This window comes from Oryzias latipes, chromosome 16, assembly GCF_053564925.1.
Source record: "Oryzias latipes strain Hd-rR chromosome 16, Olatipes_Hd-rR_3.1".
Taxonomy (NCBI): domain Eukaryota; kingdom Metazoa; phylum Chordata; class Actinopteri; order Beloniformes; family Adrianichthyidae; genus Oryzias; species Oryzias latipes.
This window is the reverse complement of record NC_136252.1, coordinates 36011347-36034596: the sequence shown is the minus strand read 5'-3', so window position 1 is coordinate 36034596 and position 23250 is coordinate 36011347. Positions and strand designations below refer to the sequence as shown.

Here is a 23250-nt window from a genome sequence, read left to right as displayed (position 1 = left end):
CTGTCTTAAAACATCATGAATCGGACCGCCACCTGCTCCGGTTCTGGTTGGCTGGATAAACAGATCCAGTTCAGTTTCAGAACAGTCGTTTTATTCTGTTTTCTTAAAAAACAAACATGTACACCTGAAATCACAGCCAGAAATAAATAACAGCAAACTCAGGGTTTGGTTCTGGTCGGACCCGGCTGCTCTGAGCGAAGGCCAATCCAACCAGAGCAATGAGGAGAGACAGAAAACTTCAACACCATCAGTGCAGGTCCAACAGAACCGCAAATGCTCAGACCATCCAGAAAGATGTGAGAGGAGGAGTCATGACTCATGGGGAGGAGTCATAACTCATGGGGAGGAGTCACGAATAATGGGGAGGAGTCATGACTCATGGGGAGGAGTCATGACTCATGGGGAGGAGTCACGAATAATGGGGAGGAGTCATGACTCATGGGGAGGAGTCATAACTCATGGGGAGGAGTCACGACTAATGGGGAGGAGTCATGACTCATGGGGAGGAGTCATGACTCATGGGGAGGAGTCATGACTCATGGGGAGGAGTTAGATAAAAGGTGATCATCAAGAGAGCGTTGAGGGAGTTAAAAAGGAACTGAGCATGCTCAGTGGAGATCTTCTGGTTCCGAAATGACATCAATAAATAAACTGTAACAATTTAACAGTAAATTGTTGTAGTTCAACAGGAAGTGATGTCACTACATCATCTTCAGACTTCCTGTCTGGGTGGAGCTTCGGGACTCTTCATGCAGGTTCTGAGGAGGTGAGAAGGACAAACCGGTCTCATATTTACAGAATGGGGGCTCAGTCTGACCGCTCAGTCCACGATGGAGGCTCTGCGTGACCTGCAGGAAGGTCAGGGAGACCAGGAGAACTTCAGGGAGCTGGCAGAGAGCCCCCGCTTTGGGGTCTTCAGGCGGCTGGCAGGTGAGGAGTGGACTGCCTTCAGAGAACCTCTTTCATCTCTGATATGCAGAACAAAGTTCTGTTCAGCGGAAGCTTCAGGAACCAGAACTGTTCCCAGGTTTGAAGAAGAACGATGCTCCGGATGAGAACCTGGTCTGGAGAACCAGAAGATGGTTCTCAGGATGTAGAGTCCGTCTCTGAGCATCACATCCGGTCCAGGACCCCGTGTCCCACCGAAGGGCCGGTGTTGGAGACTGGGGGGTGGTGCCCCAGCTGCCACTGTCCCCGAAGACCTCTCAGCACTCCAGGGGGGGGTGGAAGCTGCGCCGGCAGTCGATGGCTTTGGTGCTGGGGGGCAGAGCCCGCTTCTTCCGGAGCTCGTCCTGACTCATGGCGCCGGCGAGCCGCGAGCACGCCGCCTTATACTTCTTATCAAAGGCCGCTGCAAGTAGACACAGAGGGACAGTCAGAGGAGAAGCCCCGCCCCCTTCCTCATAAAAAAGTTAACCGCCAGGTGACCATGGTGACATGGTGGTGTCACCATGGTAACACAAGATAGCTGTTAAGTCTGCCCCCCTCAGAACCAGATGGACGGTTTACCTGAAACCACCTCGTTTGGTACGACTTGACCTACTAACTAAAAATGTACTCAATAAATAAATAAAAAAGAAACACCTGCCTGTGAGCTGATGCTTTTGATTGGCTGGGGTTAAACCCCGCCCCCCTTCTACATCTTTAAAGCTTCCATTTTTTCATAAAGCCTCAGATCCTGTGGGAGGGGCTGAGCTTTGGTCCGCAGCATCGGGTTGGCCGGCTGTCATGTCAATCAAAAGATGTAGGAGGGTAAAAACGTCGGAGGCTTTTATTTGATGTTTTTAGATTACAAATGGGTGTGGTCTTTTGATTGACAGGTGATTGTTAACGTCTAACTTAGCTAAACTGAGCGTGCTCCGACTGTTTGAGGAGACCTTGAGGTCGCGTGATGATGACCGACAAATATCTGCACCGCCGTGTCACATCGCCACTCGACGGGCTGCACTTTGACGGTCGTTAACTCTGACGGGTTGTGGATCGGCTGGCTCTGCTGCAGCCTTTGTGGGCGGGACTTATCGTGAACATCGGTTTAGACGTCCCGGGCGCTCTGCAGAAACTCTTCATCAGCGTCTGCTGTGCAGAAGCTGCTCCTCCGGTCGGGTTCTCGGTTCTCACCTACGTGGTCTTTGCCCATGGCGGCCAGAGTGAGGAAGAGCAGCTCTCTGTACAGACTCCTGTCAACACAAACAAACATCTCGTTTCCACAAACACCTGCACTGCAGCCGACTAAACCTGAACCTCCACGCTGACCTCTGGATCCGGGGAGAGCCCTGCTTGGCGAGCGTCTCCAGGAAGAGCGTGACGGCCTTGTGCACCTCGTTCATGCCCACGTAGCGCAGCATCTCCTCCAGGAAGGACAGGCTGAAGGGGTGGTTGTGCCTCCTCCAGCTGTAGATCCTCATGGAGGCGCCGCCTAGGAGGGAGACGGGACATTCAAGCAGGTTCTGTTCGGGTCCCGGGTCCGGTTTGAATGAAGCACTTACTGTGGATCCTCCACAGGATGTAGAGGGGAGGCCACTGGTCCGTGTCTGGGGTCAGGGTGTCCCACAGGAGGCGGATCCTAACCGCGCAGGTGTCCAGCTGGAACATCAGAGGGGATTTTGGATCAGCACCAACTTACCCGGGTCAGACACCTATGTCTGCTTCCTTCACAACCCGTCTGTCCTGCATCTGTTGAAATCTAGTCTGGACCTTCATGTCTGCGGTTCTGGAGGTCGGACCTCGTTCTGGTCGGTGTCAGACACAGCAGGACTTTTAAGTTGGGGAACCTCCTCCTAGAAATTCCAGTTTCCCCAGCAGCCCGGTTCTGGCCTTCCAGTCAGAACCGGGCTGCTGGACCTTTAAGGGTCTCTAATGGGTCAAACTTCTGCGCCGAAGACCGTCTAGTTTACTCCTGACGGTCTGTTGTTCCACATCAGAACCAGAACTTTTCGGTGAGCTCAGCGGAGGATCTCCTCCAGAATGAGGAGCGGCGGCTGACCTGGCTGAGCGTGCTGACCAGCGGCGAGCTCCTGACCATCTGCAGGAGGTTGCAGGGCAGGCCCAGTCTGTGGAAGAACCAGACCAGGTTCCAGAAGAGGATGGAGTGGTTCTCCAGGAACTGCGGCTGCGCCAGAACCGCCTCGCCCTCGTTCTCCAGGAGGCTCTCCAGCTCCTTCCTCAGAACCAGGGGGCTCAGGTAGGCCACCGTGACCTGAGGAGTCCCGCCCATCGACAAGCTCTGAGGAGGGGGAGGAGTCAGTCAGTGACAGCAGTGGGGCGGCGGTGGGTGGTGTGGGGGGGGTCTTACCGCGGTGGTGGTCTTGCTGGTCTCAGAGCTGGAGTCCTCGCTCAGACCGTTACACTGGGCCTGCTGGGGGGGCTCGGGGCCACTGGGGGGCCTCACAGCGCTCTCCACCTCGTCCTCCAGGTTCAGGTTGCCGCGCTCGGTACTGAGGAAGAGGAGGAGTGATGAAGCTGCGTCCTACTGCTGTGGTCACAGCAGATTCATGCACCGTTACGTCTCTGTGTTCTGGTTCTACTTCCTGTCTTTGGGTTTGAACCTCCGCTCAGGGGAGCAGCTGACGGACCGGGCCTGTTCCGGTCACGGGTCGTGGTTCTGCTTGTGAGGCCTCTAAAGCTTTTCGCGTGGACCCGTGTCAGAACAGAACTTCCTGATCCGACACACACCATGTGATCCTCTTCAGGATTTGGGTTCGGTTCTTCTGGATCGTTTCTGTCAGAACTTTGCTCCGGCGTCTCTTTGGAAGGGTCAAAGTTCAGACTCCAGGAGGAACCAGCTACAGGTGTGTTTGACCAGGAGGGGGCGCCGCAGACACATTTACAGACAGAATGTTCTGTTTGATGAGTGGTTTTGATTTGGATTTTTGGGTCCAGGTCGTCTAAACTTCAGATTTAAATCAAGTTCATGGTGTTTAGGTGGGGGTGCAGTTCCCTGAATGACCACTAGGCTGCTGGACCAGAACCATGACAGTTAAAACCGTTTCTGTCGTCTAAAGAACATAAAATCCCCAAACCAAACTATTTTCTGGGTCATCGCGGCGGCGCTCAGACCTGCTGACGGGTCCGAGGTCGCAGATCTCGGCGTTCAGGAAGGGCACGAAGGGGGCGGAGCAGAAGGGGCAGGAAGAGTTGAGGTTGGAGTCGTCGGACGTCCATCCCGCCATGATCTCCTCGTCGTAGACCAGAGAGTTGCAGCTGCGACACAGCGAGCAGCTGGACATCAGAACCTGCAGATCCAAGACAGCGTCAATGCCGGCGGGTCAGAACCGACCCGAACGGCAGCAGAACGCCCCTCTTTACCTCCATGCCCGCCCCCTCCTGGTTGGAGTCCCAGGATCTGCGCAGAGGGAACACTGGAGTGGGCGTGTCTAACAAGTCCAGGTCACTTCCTACAGACAGCGAGCTCTGAGGAGAGAGAACAGGAAGTTAAAGCCTACCCACTTCCTGTTGGAGACCACAGATCTGTCTTAACGTGTGGGCGGGACTGGATGTGACAGCGTCCGGTCTGAGGTGGTCAGACATGGCATGTGCCCCGCCCCCTTTTTTAGGTCATTGCTCCTCATCAGGGCGGAGGCTCACCTCTGACGTGGCGTTGACCAGCCTCTCCTTGGCCTTCAGCAGCGTCTCAGCCACCTGAGCTTTCCTGGACTGCCTCTGGTCCGACACCCTTCGCCCGATGCCCCTCCCTCCTCCCGGGCGGCGGTCATCCACACTGGCTGCTCGTCGCCCCGCCCCTTTTTTGGTTGGTGTGAGGAGCTGCTGCAGCTTCCCTGCCAGCCCCCTGCTCGGTGAGGACACGTTGTTACAGTTTTCGTCCACCGCCGTCCTCCTGGCGGCGCTCTCAGACAGGGGTGGGGGTCTGCAGGTCAGAGCAAAGCGGTCAGGCTGGGGGGGGATCGTGGCGCTGAGTAACGGCTGAGGGCACCCACCTGCCGTCTGCGTCCTCCGGCTCGCAGGAGCTGCAGTCGGCCTCTGCGCAGTCTTTGTAGAAGGACGAGAGGCAGACCTGACTGCGAGGAACCACCGCTCCGCCGGGGGGCGCCGTGGAGCCGTCCCGCAGCCCCAAAGGAGGTTTCTGGGAGGCGGCGCAGCCGTTGGTGCCGGCGTGGGGAAGAACGCTCCGCCGGGAGGGTTTGGTTTCTGTAAAGGGGGGGGGGGGGTCAGTTCCAGTGACATCGGTGAGGAAGAGGAGGAGGAGGAAGCTTACTGTCGGCGGGCGGCCTCATGCTGCTCAGGCTGCTGCTCTTCACCAGCGGGCCGCTCAGAGACTCGTGGCTGGAGCTCTCGCTCAGACCGCTCCAACTGGACTGACGAATCAGAGCAGAGTGGGGGCGGAGCCTCAGATCCTCAGCAACCACGGAGTCTTTGGGACCAGCAGAGAGACGATGACATCATTATCAGCAAAGTTTATAGAATGGAAGCTAAAGGCTGAAGACCCCACCCCCCACCCCCACCGCCATACGACCAGCAGGGTGCTGGGCTCAGCCAGAACTTCGGGTCAGAACCACATGTCTTTGTGTGATCTGAGGTGGACTTCCAAAAGGCTCACCGAGAAGCGGCACTGATCCACGAGGAGAAGAAGAGTTTCTGCTTTGATCAATAAAAACACCAAGATCTCAAAGACGTCCTGAAAAAAGCTGGAGGAGGCGGAGCTAAAGATGCTGAGGTTCTGTTTGGGACCAGGATGGATCACTGGATCCATCAGAGGATCAGATGTTCTGGAGATCCACGCAGGGAGGCAGATGGAGAAGAAAAGAGGAAGAAAAGCGAGGATGATGATGGCGAAAGGATGCTGAGGGTGGAGCTACAGGAAAGAGGAGGAGCAAAGTGGAGGTTCATGGATGGAGGAGGACGTGAGGGGGGAGGATGCAGAGGAGCGGGTCAGAAGGAAGTGGGATTTTGGCAGTGGCGCCCCCTACAGAGAGCATCTGGATCCACAAACATCTGCAGAGATCAGAGAAAACCCTCCAAACCTGAACACGCCTGACCTCCTCTGGAGCCCCCGGAGCCGCTCTTCTCCCGCGCTCTGATTGGCTGTCTGAACTGGGCCACGGCCAACAGGACGTTGCGCAGCTTGGCCCAGCGGAGCCGCCCGCCCTGACTGGTGGAGGGCCACTTGCTCTCCAGGATGGCCTGAGGAGGACGGAGCGTCAGAAAACCAGCAGCCGCAGCAGACATGACCACCAGGATCAGGAACATCCGGACCGGGAGGAACAGTGTGGAGACCCGCGGGTCCTGGTAGCACCGCTGGTCGTGTCAGGCGCCCGATGGGGGCGGAGCTGTACCTTGTTGTAGTAGCCGTAGGTGATGGTGTTGGGGGTGATTCCCGCCTTCTTCATCTCCAGAAGAACCCTGACGGCGAGGACCGGCTGGCCGTACTGACCACACAGCTGCATCAGGATCCTGTAACACACCTGCAACACACACACCTGTCGCTGAAGTTCTCCTCCAACAGAACCCCCACCACCTTTCAGATCAAGAGTCTTCCTCCTGCAGACCTCTTCAAGCATTTTTGCCGGGATCCTGGTTTTACCGGTCCGAACCCGGATTCAGAGGCTTTTATGGGAGCAGAACACCTGCATCTGTTTAAACAGCTAAAGACATCGAACCGCATTGCATTCTGGGAGGCCCCTGGTGTTTGCTGGTTTTACCTGGCACCAAAACTCGTACTTCTAAGATGACAGGTGGGTAACACTTTATTTTGCAGGGTACAAAGGGAAGTGCTTCCCTCTTCTTTTTGGATTTCTTTTCAAAATAAAAGGCCCCTACAGGTGACCTGCATTCATGGGAAGTTCTGCCGTGGAAGAATGCTTGAACATTTTCTGAGCTTTTGTGTAATTGGCTCCTCAGAACTGTCTCCACTATCTGCACAGTCCTGCTACAGTCACGCAGCATCGTCTTCACCATGCGGTCCTTCAGGGATGAAGATGCTCCTCAGCCTCCAAGTCTTCGGTGCTTCTTGGTGAAATGATCACAGTGACAGACTTTTATTTTGAAATCAGAAGATGTTCTTTGTGTTCTCCTGACTCTTAGCTCCGCCTACTTCAAGCTTGATTTCCTGGAAAAGGAGGCCAGAGCACGGAGCCGGTCGGTCTCACCTCGTCCGGCAGAACCACCTTGCGGTTCTCCATGTGTTTGAGGACCTCGTAGGCCGTGTGCAGCGCGCGGACCTTGGCGGCCTCCGCCCGCACGAAGGTGGGCAGGTAGATGAACCACAGGCCGTAGCAGTGACCCAGGAGACACTTGGACCACATCTCTGGCACCGCAGAGTACTTCTGGGCTCGCTTCTGGGCCAGTTTGATCTCCTGGAGACGCCAACAGAAACAGAAGAAGGCCTTCATCAGGAGGTCTTCCTCGCTCTGAGGGAACCCTGCAGCTCCTGAATTCTGAATGACGGCTGAAATATTCATAAAGATTCATAAAATTCAGATGAGAAGCTGCTCTTCCTTCAGAGGAACCGGGTCACAGCGGAGCTGGGAAACTACCGGGAACCAAAGCAGAACCGAACCATCCTGCTGTCCAGGTTCTGAAAGAACCGCTCCGGAAACAGGTATTTTAACGGAACCCCCAGTCTGTGAGGGGGGGTGACTGCCTCCTCCCGCCGTGACCACGTTACCTGTTTGGTGCGTCGGGGGGCGGGGCTGCTGGGGGGGCTGCCTTTGGCCGGGACACGCAGCCGGTCATGCGGCCGCTCCAGGAGGTCCGGGTTCAGGACGGGGAAGGTCTCGTAGCTGAAGAAGAAGAAGAAAGTGACGAACCAAACGGACAAAAACATCAACCGACGAAACTAAAACCCTCGTTGATTATTATGGGATGGCCATAGGACCTACGGCTGGGTGATTTTCACATCTTACCACAATCTGGGAAAAGAAAATATTTTCACCAAATTTAACAGGGGTATCGCCAACTTAAGTCTACAACCAGCACAGACGTTTCGTTGACCTTTGACCTCAGGAAGAAGCGGTCATCTTAAAGCACCCTCAGTCCCAAATTCAAAGGATTTTCATCGACTGTCTTCTGACTTCTTAATGTCATTTTTCCAAATATTTGGAATAAACGGCGGAGCTTCTGTTGGAGGATAAACAGAGGATCTGTCCGGTGTCCCCTGGCAACCATAATGCGTCGTACATCAGTTTGTCACATGCAGATGACAGGCAGAAGGGGCGGAGTCTGTCACATTCCATAAGGCGTGTAGCGGCCGGGTCAGAGGCGGGTGGCGAGGGCGGTTAAAGGCGGCGGTGAGAGCCGGCAGCGCATGCGGGCCATCAATGCTTTCATTTCAACTATAATTATGTCCGTCAGAACGGCTGTGGATTTGTGTCATTAGGCTCCGCCCTTTTGATTTTTGTTTATAGGATAAACGCCATCACTCATCTGGAGTCATTTGCATCTGGTACCTGTCCTGGAAGGGACGCAGAGAGTGGGAGGGGTCTCACCTGTAGAGGGCGGGGCATTCAGAGCCGTCAGCCTCCTGCGGCTCCTCGGGGGGCATGATGAAGACGGTGTGCTCTCCACTGTGCGTCTCCTCCAGATCAATCAGCCTCACCTCCTCCGGCTTCTCCACATCCACCTGATCACAGGGAACACCTGTCAGCAGCAGGCGGGGGCGTGTCACTCGCCCTGTGGGGGATCAGCCCCTCCCACCTTCTGCACGCACTCGTCAAAAAACTCCAGGCAGGCGTGGCGGTCGCTGACGAAGGAGCACTCCTGGATGAACTGTGTGAACATCTGAGTCTTGGTCAGCTGGGCGTAGAACTTCTGCTGCGTCCGATCGCGAGACTTCAGGAAGCCTGCAGAGGGCGACACTGAGCATTCACCAAACCACACATTTCATCCCGGTTGAACTGAAATGTCTGCGGGGAAATCATTTGAACTTCTGACATCATCCACAGGCGGATTACGACCCCCCAAGCCAGACCGTGCTAGTGTGTGAGCGGAGGGCGCACCCTGCAGGTTGAACAGGGAGCTGCAGTCTGTGGCCGTGTCGGACGGCGCCTGCGTGATCGGCAGCAGGAAGGCGCGGTATCCTCGCAGCAGGCAGCTCATGAAGCGCAGGAAGGCCTCCTGGATCTCCAGCTCCAGCTGCTTCTGACGCCTGTAGATCTGGTCGTAGTCGGTCAGCAGGAACTCCAGCGTCGCCTCCTCCAGGCCGGGACTGCAAACTGCAGGAGGAGTCAGAAAACACACGACAAAAACGCCAAGGGGGGGTCTGTGGGGCTCCTGATGTCACTCACTGCTCTGGAGGGTCTTGTGGAGGCCGCTCAGCGTGTTAAAGAGAGTCTTGCCAGGTTTCCTGGGTAACGATCGCCATGACAACAGCTTTTTATCGTCTGACCTGAGACACAAAACACAGAGTCCAGACGGGCTCCAGAACAGCGGGTCCACAGCAGAACCGGACTCACTGGAATATGGTGTTGGTGTCCAGGTCAACGCACACCACTTCCCCGGGGGGGTCGTACAGGTCAAAGTAGCTGGAGTGGACGCCAACGATGAAGGGCATGGGCGCCAGCAGAACGTCGGCCATCTGCAGCGGGCACAGAGGGATGTAGGGACACGGCCAGCGCAGCGGGAACGTCATCTGCAGGCAGAGAGAACTGAGTCTGTAGTCTGTAACCACCCAGGGGACCCCAGCCCCACGAGAACCCCAGCTTCATGGAGAACAACAGTCTCAATGAGAACTTCAGCCTCACGAGAACCCCAGACTAATGGAGAACCACACTCACAGGAAAACATCTTCTGACTGACATGACGCTGAATTTTCCATGACACTGGGGTTCTCCAATAAAACTAGGATCTCCAACGTTCTCCGGTAAACACGGAGACATGAACATGTTTTTGTCACACATGCATGACAGTCGGACATCAGCACAGACATGACGGCACGGTTCCACACGCGTGTGGCTTACAGAGACGAGCGCCTCGCTGACGGCGGTCAGGACGTCGGGCCGCAGCGAGTGCAGCAGCAGCTTGTGTTCGATGAGGACGGCCAGCAGCAGCGTGCAGGTGTTCTCCGGACCCAGGTTCTGCAGCAGCTTCAGGAAGCTGGCACCGCTGGATGACACAAACACACCGCTTTAGACCCCGCCCACAAACAGCTGAGCAGTGTCATGTGATCAGAGAGGAAGTGTCCCATAGACGCCTCATCTCCTCCACTGACGGCAGGGAGACAGAGGTGAAGGGAGCCAAAGCTGGGTCTCATGTTCCAGTGATGCATGTTCACACTGCACCAGCAGGGAGGGGCTTCTCCTTCTGTTCACTCATGTCCGCCCCCTACAGGCTTGGTGTGAGATGTGAAGCGGTGATGATCTGCAGGCTTTTTCTTTCCAAACAGTTAAAGGCTTGAATTCCAGCCGGACACAGTCATCGATCTCTCCTTCGTGGTCGATTTACGTAGGATTGGGAGATAATAGCCCACTGAACAATCCGATACTATCTGTTCATTTCCAATGTTCAATGGCGACGCATTTTTTACGTAAAAACTCGCTTAGCGCCGCATGGAAAGCAGAACCTCAAAACGCGCGTTTACATAGACGGTCCTTTGGACGTGGACGCCCTTTGGACGTGGACGCGCTGCGGTTCATGATCACTACGAGGATCCACAGGTGAGGCCACTCACCTGAGAGGGAGGGGCGAGGACACAGGCTGGCACAGCAGCAGGTTGTCGTATGGCGAGAGCTGCAACACAGAACAGCATGGCATGAAGGTTCTGGAACGTTCCGCCCTTCAACCTCCTGTTTCTGCTGAGCTACCTTCTGGAAATACTTGTCTCATGTCATCACATTTCCCTGGATTGACTCATTCTAAGAAGAGCATGCTTCACAAATTTGAAAAACGTCGAGGAATCTGCTCCGAGATGTTATCAAGGATGGCCATGTACAGATTTCTGTATCGCACTTGGGGATCCTGCAACTGGGTCAGACGGCGCTTTCTCATGGGCTCATCTGGTGGTTCTGATGTCAGATCTGCTGTTTTGGCATAAATGGCTTGGAAACCCCCCCCTCTGACCTCTCTCTTTGACAAATGCAAGAAGAGATTCAGTTCTGTTCTTGCAGTAAAGAACATCCATCGCCCTCTAGTGGACAACATCAAAGACCACATCAGTCTCAGAGAAGATGTGTTCATGTGTGTACAACAAGAACACAAACTCAAAATCGTGCAGTTTCACCCACGACGCTAGCCTAGCCTACTAGCGTTATATGAATGAATGAATGAATGAACGATCTAAAAAATAATCAAACTCTGTAAAACTGAAACAAGGAATGTGGTGTAGGATTGTGTGAAATGTATGATGAAAATCAAGCAATTTCTCCAAGCAAATATCAAAGAAATAGGTTGCAGCAGTTTTTATTTCGACTGAACTTGAGAGATCCGCGATGGGACTGAGAACAGCTTCAGTGATTCCTTATGGGACAGAATGGCTGTCAGTCAAAAGGAGGTGCAGTCTTTCCACAGACCCTCCAATCATCACGCAGAAGCTCGGAGTCCGGGCCAGCCCACTCCCCATTCACCCCCAGAGACGCTGAGCGTCCGTGGGCGGGACATAATCGCAATGAGCGTCTAGTTTCGAAGCGCTGAAAAAAACTGTTCAAAGCAGCCCCATTGAAGTCGATGGACGCTGGGCTTTAATAAGGAAATGCACTGATGCTGCAGGAATGAATGAGAAGGAAATGGAGTCAGCCGACCTGCTATGTGTGACTGATTCTGAACAAACTCGTCTTTCAGATGAACGTTTTCTAACCCATTTTTAATCAATAGAATTTTAATACAATAGTACATATTTGACCATTAATTTGTGACGACATAAGGGAAGCCAAACTTCCCACTGATCTGAAGATACTAAAGCTTCTGTCACCAAACCTCCTGTACTGACTAATCATGACCTTATTTTCCTACTGCAACAAAGATTATGTCATAAATTCATTTTGTTTATTTTTAGGAATTTTTCATATTTGAATATTGATCAGATTTGGTCAAAAATCCTCAATAGCTTTGAAGATGCTGTAGTTACTGACACAAAACTTCCTGTACTGACTAATCATGACCTTATTTTCCTACTACAATAAAGATTCTGTAAAAAAAAGTCCCCCGCTGACTCACCAATAAGACATAAAAGTAAGAATGATCGATGAAAATCAGAAAAATATCATAAGATCAGCCTGGCTGCTTCGCCTACCGGATTTAGCTCCAAGCTCCTAGCATTACAAACAAGGATGTGAGCAATATCCCGTCATGCTTCACGCTACCCAAGATGCATTTTGACCAATCACCGTGTCCCTGTAACAGCAGTGTAACAACAAGACCAATGATTGGCTGTTCGAAATGCATCTTGGGTAGTGTGATGCATCTTAAAATAAATCAATCTGATCTCTAAACATCCTCCGTGTCTTCAATGCAATGCAATGAGACACACACAGACAGAAACGTGAAGGGATCTGCTGTAAATTTATGACGTGAATAACAGGATAAATGATCGGCTAGTTAGTTAGCATGTAGCCTACTAGCCTTTGGATGTTAAGTGACTGCTAAAAAGTATGTTAGTAAAAGACAAGTCCTGAATATTATTATCCCTATTCGACCCTAAACTACAATATCAGCTGGTTGTCTGTCTACCGTCCAGCCAGCTGCCTGAATGCCGGCATGACAAGCAAAAGAGCTCTGCGGCAGAGCTACGAGGTATGTCTAGATCTGGACCTCCCTGTCCTCAAAGGCAAAAGACTTTCCTTGGAGGACAGGGAGGTCCAGATCCAGGTCCAGATCCAGGGAACGTCGCTGGTTTGAGAGTCTGGGAAACCGTCTGTGTAACAACAAAATGTATTAAAATCAATGCAAACATCCTCAGCTTGACAACCGGCATCGTTATGGAGTGGTGAAACCCGGGACGGTGTATTCTGGGACGGTGTAGCCCGGGACGGTTTAGCCCGGGACGTTGTAGCCCGGGACGGTGTATTCTGGGACGGTTTAGCCGGGACGGTTTAGCCCGGGACGTTGTAGCCTGGGAAGGTGTAGCCCGGCTGTTAGAGGACTTTGGCGGCCATAAAAGGACTGAAACTCTGGGGAGGAGGATGTCTATCTCTGTGGCTCAACCGTTGGACAGAAGCCGCTCGCAGGAGACGCCAAACGTCTTTAAACTACAAACTTTGTCCAAGAAAATCACACAGGTTTAAAGATTTGGCTAAAAACGACATAATCTGAATTAAAAGACCTCTGGGAACAGATCAGAGGAGAATCGAAGCGGGACTTTAAATCTTAAAAAGAGACAACAAGCGTTTAGAAACCACCGAATCCGTCCTGCTGCCGTGTATCAGGATTTATTCTCCTTGTTTGGTGAAAAGCTTTTATTGTGAAAAGTTGTAACGGTTGGTTTGGTGGTTTCTGGGTCTGACGTTTCGGGCGGGCCGTACCTGAACCAGAATGCGAGGCCGCTGGGGGGAGGGGAACGGGACGTTGTGCATGAAGCTGGAGATGTGTCTGTGGAGAAAGAGGAGGAAAGGTCAAAGAAAGGGGAGGTCAAAGGTGGAGAAGGTCAAAGGTGGAGAAGGTCAAATGAGTAGAAGGTAAAAGGTGGAGAAGGTCAAAGGTGGAGATGGTCAAAGGAGGAGATGGTCAAAGGTGGAAAGGACAAAGGTGGAGAAGGTTAAAGGTGGAGAAGGTCAAAGGTGGAGAAGGTCAAATGAGTAGAAGGTCAAAGGAGGAAAGGTCAAAGGAGGAAAGGTCAAAGGTGGAGAAGGTCAAAGGTGGAGAAGGTCAAATGAGTAGAAGGTCAAAGGTGGAGAACGTTAAAGGTGGAGAAGGTCAAAGAAAGGGGAGGTCAAAGGTGGAGAAGGTCAAAGGAGGAAAGGTCAAAGGTGGAGAAGGTTAAAGGTGGAGAAGGTCAAAGAAAGGGGAGGTCAAAGGTGGAGAAGGTCAAAGGAGGAAAGGTCAAAGGTGGAGAAGGTTAAAGGTGGAGAAGGTCAAAGAAAGGGGAGGTCAAAGGTGGAGAAGGTTAAAGGTGGAGAAGGTCAAAGGAGGAAAGGTCAAAGGAGGAAAGGTCAAAGAAAGGGGAGGTCAAAGGTGGAGAAGGTCAAAGGTGGAGAAGGTCAAATGAGTAGAAGGTAAAAGGTGGAGAAGGTCAAAGGTGGAGATGGTCAAAGGTGGAAAGGACAAAGGTGGAGAAGGTTAAAGGTGGAGAAGGTCAAAGGTGGAGAAGGTCAAATGAGTAGAAGGTCAAAGGAGGAAAGGTCAAAGGTGGAGAAGGTCAAAGGTGGAGAAGGTCAAATGAGTAGAAGGTCAAAGGTGGAGAAGGTCAAAGAAAGGGGAGGTCAAAGGTGGAGAAGGTCAAAGGAGGAAAGGTCAAAGGTGGAGAAGGTTAAAGGTGGAGAAGGTCAAAGAAAGGGGAGGTCAAAGGTGGAGAAGGTCAAAGGAGGAAAGGTCAAAGGTGGAGAAGGTTAAAGGTGGAGAAGGTCAAAGAAAGGGGAGGTCAAAGGTGGAGAAGGTTAAAGGTGGAGAAGGTCAAAGGAGGAAAGGTCAAAGGTGGAGAAGGTTAAAGGTGGAGAAGGTCAAAGAAAGGGGAGGTCAAAGGTGGAGAAGGTTAAAGGTGGAGAAGGTCAAAGGAGTAGAAGGTCAAAGGAGGAGAAGGTCAAAGGTGGTGAAGGTCAAAGGTGGAGAAGGTCAAAGGAGGAAAGGTCAAAGGAGGAAAGGTCAAAGGTGGAGAAGGTTAAAGGTGGAGAAGGTCAAAGGTGGAGAAGGTCAAATGAGTAGAAGGTCAAAGGAGTAGAAGGTCAAAGGTGGAGAAGGTCAAAGGAGTAGAAGGTCAAAGGTGGTGAAGGTCAAAGGTGGAGAAGGTCAAAGGAGGAAAGGTCAAAGGTGGAGAAGGTTAAAGGTGGAGAATGTCAAAGGTGGAGAAGGTCAAATGAGTAGAAGGTCAAAGGAGTAGAAGGTCAAGGGTGGAGAAGGTCAAAGGTGGAGATGGTCAAAGGAGGAAAGGTCAAAGGTGGAGAAGGTTAAAGGTGGAGAATGTCAAAGGTGGAGAAGGTCAAAGGAGGAAAGGTCAAAGGAGGAAAGGTCAAAGGTGGAGAAGGTCAAAGGAGTAGAAGGTCAAAGGTGGAGAAGGTTAAAGGTGGAGAAGGTCAAAGGTGGTGAAGGTCAAAGGTGGAGAAGGTCAAAGGAGGAAAGGTCAAAGGAGGAAAGGTCAAAGGTGGAGAAGGTTAAAGGTGGAGAATGTCAAAGGTGGAGAAGGTCAAATGAGTAGAAGGTCAAAGGAGTAGAAGGTCAAGGGTGGAGAAGGTCAAAGGTGGAGAAGGTCAAAGGTGGAGATGGTCAAAGGAGGAAAGGTCAAAGGTGGAGAAGGTTAAAGGTGGAGAATGTCAAAGGTGGAGAAGGTCAAAGGAGGAAAGGTCAAAGGAGGAAAGGTCAAAGGTGGAGAAGGTCAAAGGAGTAGAAGGTCAAAGGTGGAGAAGGTTAAAGGTGGAGACGCTGAAAGGAGGAGACGCTGATCAAAGTGGAAAACATCACGTTTGTGCACTTACTTCTCCAGCGGCAGGACGTGCGGTCCAGAGATGGAGTATCTGTAGATGAAGGTCAGAAACTTCTGGAAGACGGTGAAGAAGGGCCAGTGGGAGAGGACGCAGATGCTCTTCTTCCCGTGGACGCTGCGGCTGCCAATGGGCCGCCGGTCCACCACGCTGAGCAGGCCCAGCCGGACGCTCTGCCGCTCCGACAGCAGCTCCCTGGAGAACGACTCGTAGAACTGGAGGGCGGCGCCATAAACCTGCAGAGGGAGAGAGGAGGTGTCCTGAAGTTACTCTGCTCCCCACAGGAGGAGACCCATGCAGGATAGCGGAGAGAAGGAGGAAAACAGAGGAGGACAGTGGAGAACAGACGTGTTCAGACAGTCATCTGGGATTAGCCCCGCCCACCTTGTCCCCGCAGGCGGAGGTCAGAACAAAGGTGGAGAAGACGGGCAGCTGGTACTTGGTGTTCAGCGGCCAGCTCTCCACAGACACCCCCATGGGCAGACAGAAGACGGGCACGGACTCGGGCAGGGGGAAGGCCTCCAGGTCCTCCTGCGGGTACCGGCTGATCAGACCTGCAGCACAGAGGTCACGTTGGAAGCGCTCCAGCTCAGGTGAGTCTGACAGAGACCAGGTACGCACCGGCCTCGAACAGCAGCGCGTTGGCTTTGGCCACCGCTCTCTTGAAGCACAGGAACAGAGCCGGACCCCACTGTAGACACACAACCGCACCTGTTAACAAGCTCCTCCCCCTCCCCCAAAGGGCCAGCCGCTCCTCACCATCCCTGTGTTCAGGTTCTTGTTGACCCGGCAGAAGGTGTGCGGCGCCACCTCTCCTTTGCTCGGCAGCAGCAGCGCGATGTCAGTGACACCCAGCGTGTGCAGGCCCTGGGAGTCCGTGGCCCGCCGGTACGTCACGAAGACCCGGTGGGCCGTGGGGGCGCCGCCCGAGCTCAGGCTGGCAGAGCGGCTGTAGGGTGTGGTCTCGATGACGTACCAGTTTGTCTTCAGCTGGTCCTTCCCCTCATACAGAACCCTGCCGGGAGAAACCAACGCTCTGTGGTCATTGGTTAGAGGGGCTTACCAAGAAAACCATCCCAACTGGCCCCCATGCCATAAACCCAACCCCGCCCAAATGAAACAACCCAGCCCCATAAACCCAACCCCGCCCCATTAAACAGTCCACAAAAACCTCCAACTGGAACCAGAACCAGAGGGGAGGTCTCACCCAAGGTCCACGATAGGCGGCTTGTCCCACCCCCGCCGGTAGCACAGGTACAGGTGGGGGTTGTTCAGGAGGCTGGCGCTCAGCTCAGCAGAGTGACCCCCCAAGGTCTTCTCGATGCAGGTGAAGCCCTCGGGCACCTCCTCCCCCAAACCCCGGGAGATCACCACCAGGTCCGTCACCGGCTCTGCGGCCCGCGCCGCCGGCGAAGATGACGCAGAGGACGAAGACGAGCTCCGCCCATCCTCATCCAGAGGCCTCCAGGCCCCCGTGGGGTCAAGTCCTGCCACAACGAAGTAGTCCACCAGTTGGGGGCAATTCTCCTCGGCCATGCCTGCACTGTGGGGGGGAGAGGGGGGGGTTTTCTGAGGTCACATGACCGAACATTGACGCGAAGAAACAACAGAGAGGATAGAGATCCTCCACACAGGGGGGGGAACCACTGAGTACTACTGAATACTGCCGAGTACTAATGAATACTACTGAGTATTACTGAATACTACACAATACTACTGAATATTACAGAATACCACTGAGTACTACTGAATACCACTGAGTATTACTAAATACTACTGAAAAACTCAGTGATTTCAGTACTTTCCTGAAGCTAACTCAGCCTCCTGGAGCTAACCGGGTGACCCAGCAGAGGAGCTGTTTTGTCCCTTCTGGGATCTATTACTGGAATAGTTGACAAACTTGTGACAAAACAACTTCTGCTTTGACCTGCAGAAACTCAAAGTAACAACCAATTCAGTAAGACCTGGATATACATGTGCCACCACTTCTACCCCGAGATCTACCAAAACTACTAGAGATCTGCCAGAACTACCAGAGATCTACCAAAACGACCAGAGTTTTACCAAAACTACTAGAGATCTACCATAACTTCCATAGATCTACCAGAACTTCCAGAGAACTACCAGAACTACCAGAGATCTACCAAAACTACTAGAGATCTGCCAGAACTTCCAGAGAACTACCACAACTAATAGAGATCTGCCAGAACTACCAAAGATCTACCAGAACTACCAGAGATCTACCAAAACTACCAGAGTTTTACCAAACTACCCGAGATCTACCAAAACTACCAGAGGTCCACCAGAACTACCAGAGATCTACCAGAGATCTACCAGAACTACCAGAGATCTACCAGAACTACTAAAGATCTGCCAGAACTACCAGACATCTACCAGAACTACTAAAGATCTGCCAGAACTACCAGAGTTTTACCAAAACTACCGAAGATCTACCAAAACTACCAGAGATCTACCAAAACTACCAGAGTTTTACCAAAACTACCATAGATCTACAAAAACTACCAGAGTTTTACCAAAACTACCAGAGTTTTACCAAAACTACCATAGATCTACAAAAACTACCAGAGATCTACCAAAACTACCAGAGTTTTACCAAAACCACCAGAGATCTACAAAAACTACCAGAGATCTACCAAAACTACCAGAGTTTTACCAAAACCACCAGAGATCTACAAAAACTACCAGAGATCTACCAGAACTACCAGAGTTTTACCAAAGTCTTGTTATGGCTTCAATTTATATAAATCAGATTATTTGACTTATTCCAGGTCCTGAGGTCAGAACCGGTCTCTTAAGGATTTTAGCTCATCACGATTTCCAAGACTTGCTTAACAAATCCAATGAAGACGCCGACATTAAATGTTTTTGCAACTAACTAGAACTAAAAATCCTTTTCAGTGTTGTTGGGTCTTAAAGCCCTCCATCTGCACCAAAAGACTTTAGGTTTGTTGAAACATCTCGTGTCCAAATGATGTCATACCAAGCTTCTAATGGCTGGGGGTCTGAACTGGGTCTGGTTCTGATGAGCTCAAATCTTCATCATCATCGCGTTCAGGTAGGGCTCGGGTCATCCGAGTATCCGAGAAACCCCAAAAGTCTCCTTTGATTGATTAGCTTTGAACAAATGAGCCCCACAGGTTTGGGGGTCTTTTGTAAAGACCCAAGTGATCACTGTGGTACTGCTGTGTGTAGAAATACCTCAACTTAACCCAGGATAGTTTGAAAAAGTAATGAGATGTTCTTCAAAGGAAAACAGAAAACTGGATCCATATTGTAAATAAAGGAATATATCTTGGTTAAATAAAGGCTATATATTATTTATATATATATTTATATATATATAGAGAGAGAATTATTTACTCGGGACTACTGAATACTACTGAATATTTATGGTACTACTAAATTCTACTTAATACAACTAAGTACTACTGAGTTCTACTGAAAACTACTGGGTATTACTGAGTTCCAAATAGTATAGGAGTATTATTGAGTTCTATACAATATTGTTGAGTATTACTGTGTGTTCTACTAAGTACTTCTAGAGACTTCTAAAAAGTACTACTGTACTAGTAGTATTGCATATTTGGTCATGCTCAGTAGTACTCTGTAGAAGTGAGTATTACTAAGTATAGCCAATTCCACTTAATTTTACTGAATTCTAATGAATTATACTAAATACTTGTGAATTCCACTGAATATTACTATGTACTACTCAGAATTACTGAAAACTATTACATTCAACTGAAAGCTAGCAAATTCCACATTTTACTGAGTACTACTTAATTCTTCTGAGTACTACTGAGTACTGCTGAGTAATACTTAATTCTGCTGAGTACTACCAAGTACTGCTGAGTACTGCTGAGTATTACTGAGTACTGCTGAGTACTTCTTAATTCTGCTAAGTACTACTGAGTACTGCTAAGTACTACTGAGTACTGCTGAGTACTACTGAGTACTGCTGAGTATTACTGAGTACTGCTGAGTACTACTCCTGTTTATGTCATTCTTTACTACGACAGAAGAAAATGAAGGTCTCTCATTCTCTCTCTCTCTCACGTCACTCGACCTCATATTTCTGAACTGGCTTTCTGTGGCCAAACTCCGCCCACTGTACACGGTTCCCACGGCAACATCATCTCCACCTTCTGCTTCACCTGTGCTGCTCTCTGACAGACGCAGTTACTCAGCTCCGCCCCTAAAGGCGTTCCTGACGGCGTCCGCGTGTTGAAGGTGAGCGCTCACCTCAGATGTCGTCTGCGTCAGCCGATCCGCCGCGTCGGCATTATTTCCTTCCTTCTCTGGAAACCGGAGCGAGGACAGCGGCGCTCCCCAGCCAACCACAGCGACAGATGTCAGGAAACAGGAAGCACCGCAGCGAGAGGGTCAAAGGTCAGCCGACACACAGGAAGTGGCTGCCAGCCTGCTTCCTCTCCGCTGTGACTCCCTGGTGACACAGCGGCGAGCGGCAGTACGCTCACCTCTGCTTCAGAACCACCAGAACCACCAGAACCAAACCCCCCCCCGTAAGCTCTATGAGAAGACAGCGACCCACCAGAAGATCCGCAGGAGCTTCTCTGAACCCACAGAACCAGAACCAAACCCCAAACCGTCAGGAACGAATCAGTCCGGTCCAAACGCTCATCAGTCTCCGAGCAGCTTCCTGGAAACAGCTTCACGGACGGCGGGAAACCCGCAGCGCCGCCGTGTGGGCGTGAACAGAACAGCAGGAACCCAGACTGGTCCGGCTTTGGACTCATGTTCACGGTTCGGTTCTGATGAGGACAGCCTGAAACCAGCCAGAGGGATGAAGAGGAGGAGTGATGAAGAGGAGTGACTCCATGACGCAGACCTTCAGGTTTATCCCCCCCCCTCCCCCCCTCCTAAAACAGGAAGCAGCTGATTTCATCAAACTGACTTCCTGTTCAACAGCAACCATGAAACAGTGGAACCACGCCCCCACCCTCAGAGAAGGTCACTCTGTGTCACTGCAGTCGCAGCCGCAGCCGCAGCCGCAGCAGACCGTAGACATGCAGCCCAGAACCAAACCCAGGACAAACTAGAGGACCACAAACGTTCTAGCAGTTCTGAACAAGTTCTAAGCAGAACGCAGGGGTCAGGAGGAAGAACAGCATCTGGACCCGCCGGTCCTCTGAAGACGCTCCTCCCTTTGGTTCTCCTCCTCTCTGTGGAGGTCCGTCAGCTGAAGTGCAGGAGCACAGAACCTCAGGGTTCTCCAAAGCTGTGACATCGTTCTGCTAAAACCGAGAAACCAGAAAGTCAGAACTATGATGTTCTGACAGTACCGGTCTGTAGAACCATTCATCCTCCTCCTCCGGACCCTTTCAGGTAACGCTGGTGGCTCCACAACTCACAGCCGTTTCCATGGCAACAGCTGTCAATCTGACGGCTACGCTCAGATGTAGAGACAGAAGAAAACAGGAAAAGCAGAGAGGAAGCGGAGCGTCGGCTCAAAGCGGCATCTTCACCAGAACCAGAACCACTTTCAACAGGAGCGCCTGCATCATGTCAGAACCAGAACCCTCATGTCTGACCTTCACGCCCCCTCATGGTTCTGAACGAAGCCAACAGGCGTGGAGACCAGAACGTTTCTCCAGGATCCAGCAGAACCTGCCGATCTTCCAACCTCTGTAGATCTTCTATCCACAGCAGAGCCGGGCTCGGATCATTGTTCTGTTCTGACCCATTTCTGTCTAATTAGAGAACCTGTAGTTAGTGATTCTCCAGAACCTTCAGCTGTGAGGAGAACACTTGCTTAGCAAAGTTCTGCAGAGAGACTGTCCAAGGCTTGAAGCTGCAGCTTTAGAACCAGCAAAGAAAGTTCTGACCGGTTCTGAGCTTTAGGCTTTTAAGGGGTCCAGTCTTACCTGCGGCTGACAGAACTTCTGACCGCGATGGACGGAACCAGGATCCCAGAAAACAGCGTTCAGCAGGAACCGCAAACCTAGATTCCTGTCCTCTGAGGAGACATCTCCGCTGACCGAGCCGCTCCGGGTTCCACAGAACCTCTGAGGGCTCTTTGTCTCTGGACGTCATGGCAACAGGCCAGTGACATCACTGCATGACATGACATCACTGATGTCATGTCAGAATCCATCACACAGGTTCTGGGGCAGACTGGAACATGGAACTAAATATCTGAAGCCTAAAAGGTCAACATAGCCTGAGGCCCGCGTGGTCATGTGACGTCACTGTGTCGCCCATCCCCCACAGCGCCCCTGCAGCATCACACACCTGTAGAAACGGCATCTACCTGTGTAACCATAGCAACACATGGCGCCGCCCGTCGACCCGCATGTACGCCCAGGAATGATGTTTAGGATGTTTATCAGATGGGAAAAGTTCCCGTTCAGGTTCATACCTGCTGACTGACTGACGGCGTGGAAAACCCCACCTGTCTGCAGTGGGCGGGGCTTCCGGAACCCCAACACCACCAGAGAAGGGCAGCTGCTGCGAAGAGACACAAGCACACAGGCCGTGCTCCTGCAAACAGCTGACAGGAAGTGTGTGAAAGGTCAGAGGTCAGAGGTCCCACAGATTCATCCGCTGCTGAAAGTAGTCCCAGTGAAATGCGAGCCTCAGACGGGCGTCCTCCTGCAGTGACACGCCACACGTGTGTGCAGGGGGGGCCCTCCTGTGTGCCAGTGCTGAGTACCCCCCCAACCAAAAAAAGAGGGGGGGGGACTCAGACTGGACCAGCAAAGGCAGCCCTGCTATCACCATTCCCAGTGCATGCTGGGAAACAGGAGGTTTTAGCTACAAAGCTAACGTCCATCTGCAGAACCCGGCATGCTGACGCACCAGAACCGCAGAAGAACCAACTACCTTCTCAAAATGCTGCAGGTTCCTCATGAAGATTCTGGTGATTTGGGTTCTGTTTGGGTTGACGTTCTGACAGAATTTGGACCAAATAAGGTTCTGACTGTTTCCACAGGGAACCTTGTATGGTGGGGTCCTGGCGGTTCTGGGAGAACCAGAACCCAAACCACAGCTTCAGGAACCACCTCTGAGGAAGCCTCACCTTCCACTCAACGGGCTACCTCAACTCAGCCTCCTGAAAGACGTTACCATGGAAACCGGTCCAACTGCAGATCCAGAATGAGTCCCATCAGTTCACAATCACACACACCTGATGACGTCATACGGAGCTAACACAGGCCCGAACAGCAGCGGGACCCCTACTTTCATTACCGGACAGGGCTCTGTGACCCGCAGTCTACACACAGAACCAGAACCGGAGGGCGGAGTCTCCGATTCTGTTCAATAATAATGCGCTGTTGGTGTTTGTAACAGTCCAGATTCTAAGCATAACCTGTTCCTGCTCGGGTTTCATTTCCAGTCCGGTAAATGTCCCGAGTGGACCGACGCCGCGTCAGAACTGAATCAACCTAAAAAAAAAAATAATGTTCGGTCGGAGTTTGGGGTTCGGTTCTACCACCAAGAGTGGAGCTGCATTTGTCCGATTATGGGTTCACCGACGTCGTCTCTGCAAGCCGAGCCGGAAGTCTACTCTGCACGCGCTCGCGACGGTACCCACGGTTCTGACCTGGTTCGTTCCGCGCGCCTCGAAGCTTCATGGTCACGGAACCTCCATGTTTGCCGCGAGCTCCAGCTGGCGCAGCGCGAGGCGATGCGAGTGCAACAACGCTGCGGGCCGTTTCCGCTTTACTTCAAAATAAAAGCAGCTTGGCGGAAG

At 52.0% G+C, this 23250-nt stretch overlaps 1 protein-coding gene across 8 annotated transcripts; it reads right to left on the bottom strand.

Annotated features, from left to right (window-relative positions):
* Positions 1-69: 69 nt before the first annotated feature.
* dennd4b (DENN/MADD domain containing 4B) lies at positions 70-23241 on the bottom strand. Of its 8 annotated transcripts, none has more exons than XM_078933717.1 (30): positions 23102-23154; positions 19779-19867; positions 16723-17058; positions 16275-16530; positions 16137-16206; positions 15900-16069; positions 15510-15751; positions 13407-13473; positions 10622-10680; positions 9912-10056; positions 9408-9583; positions 9240-9340; positions 8952-9167; positions 8650-8795; positions 8442-8575; positions 7622-7736; positions 7104-7310; positions 6291-6419; positions 5979-6138; positions 5213-5368; positions 4935-5145; positions 4585-4864; positions 4306-4410; positions 4057-4232; positions 3293-3434; positions 2984-3223; positions 2487-2583; positions 2254-2416; positions 2119-2177; positions 70-1351 (listed from the first exon to the last, which is right to left on the bottom strand). In XM_078933717.1, exons 3-30 carry the CDS (start codon positions 17049-17051, stop codon positions 1206-1208), a joined length of 4497 nt encoding a protein of 1498 aa, XP_078789843.1. In that variant the 5' UTR covers positions 17052-17058; positions 19779-19867; positions 23102-23154; the 3' UTR covers positions 70-1205. The 8 variants fall into 8 exon arrangements, with proteins under 8 accessions (XP_078789843.1, XP_078789845.1, XP_011471653.1 ...); XM_078933719.1 differs by having other exon boundaries at positions 5994-6138; XM_011473351.3 differs by lacking the exon at positions 19779-19867 and having other exon boundaries at positions 23101-23241.
* Positions 23242-23250: the final 9 nt, after the last annotated feature.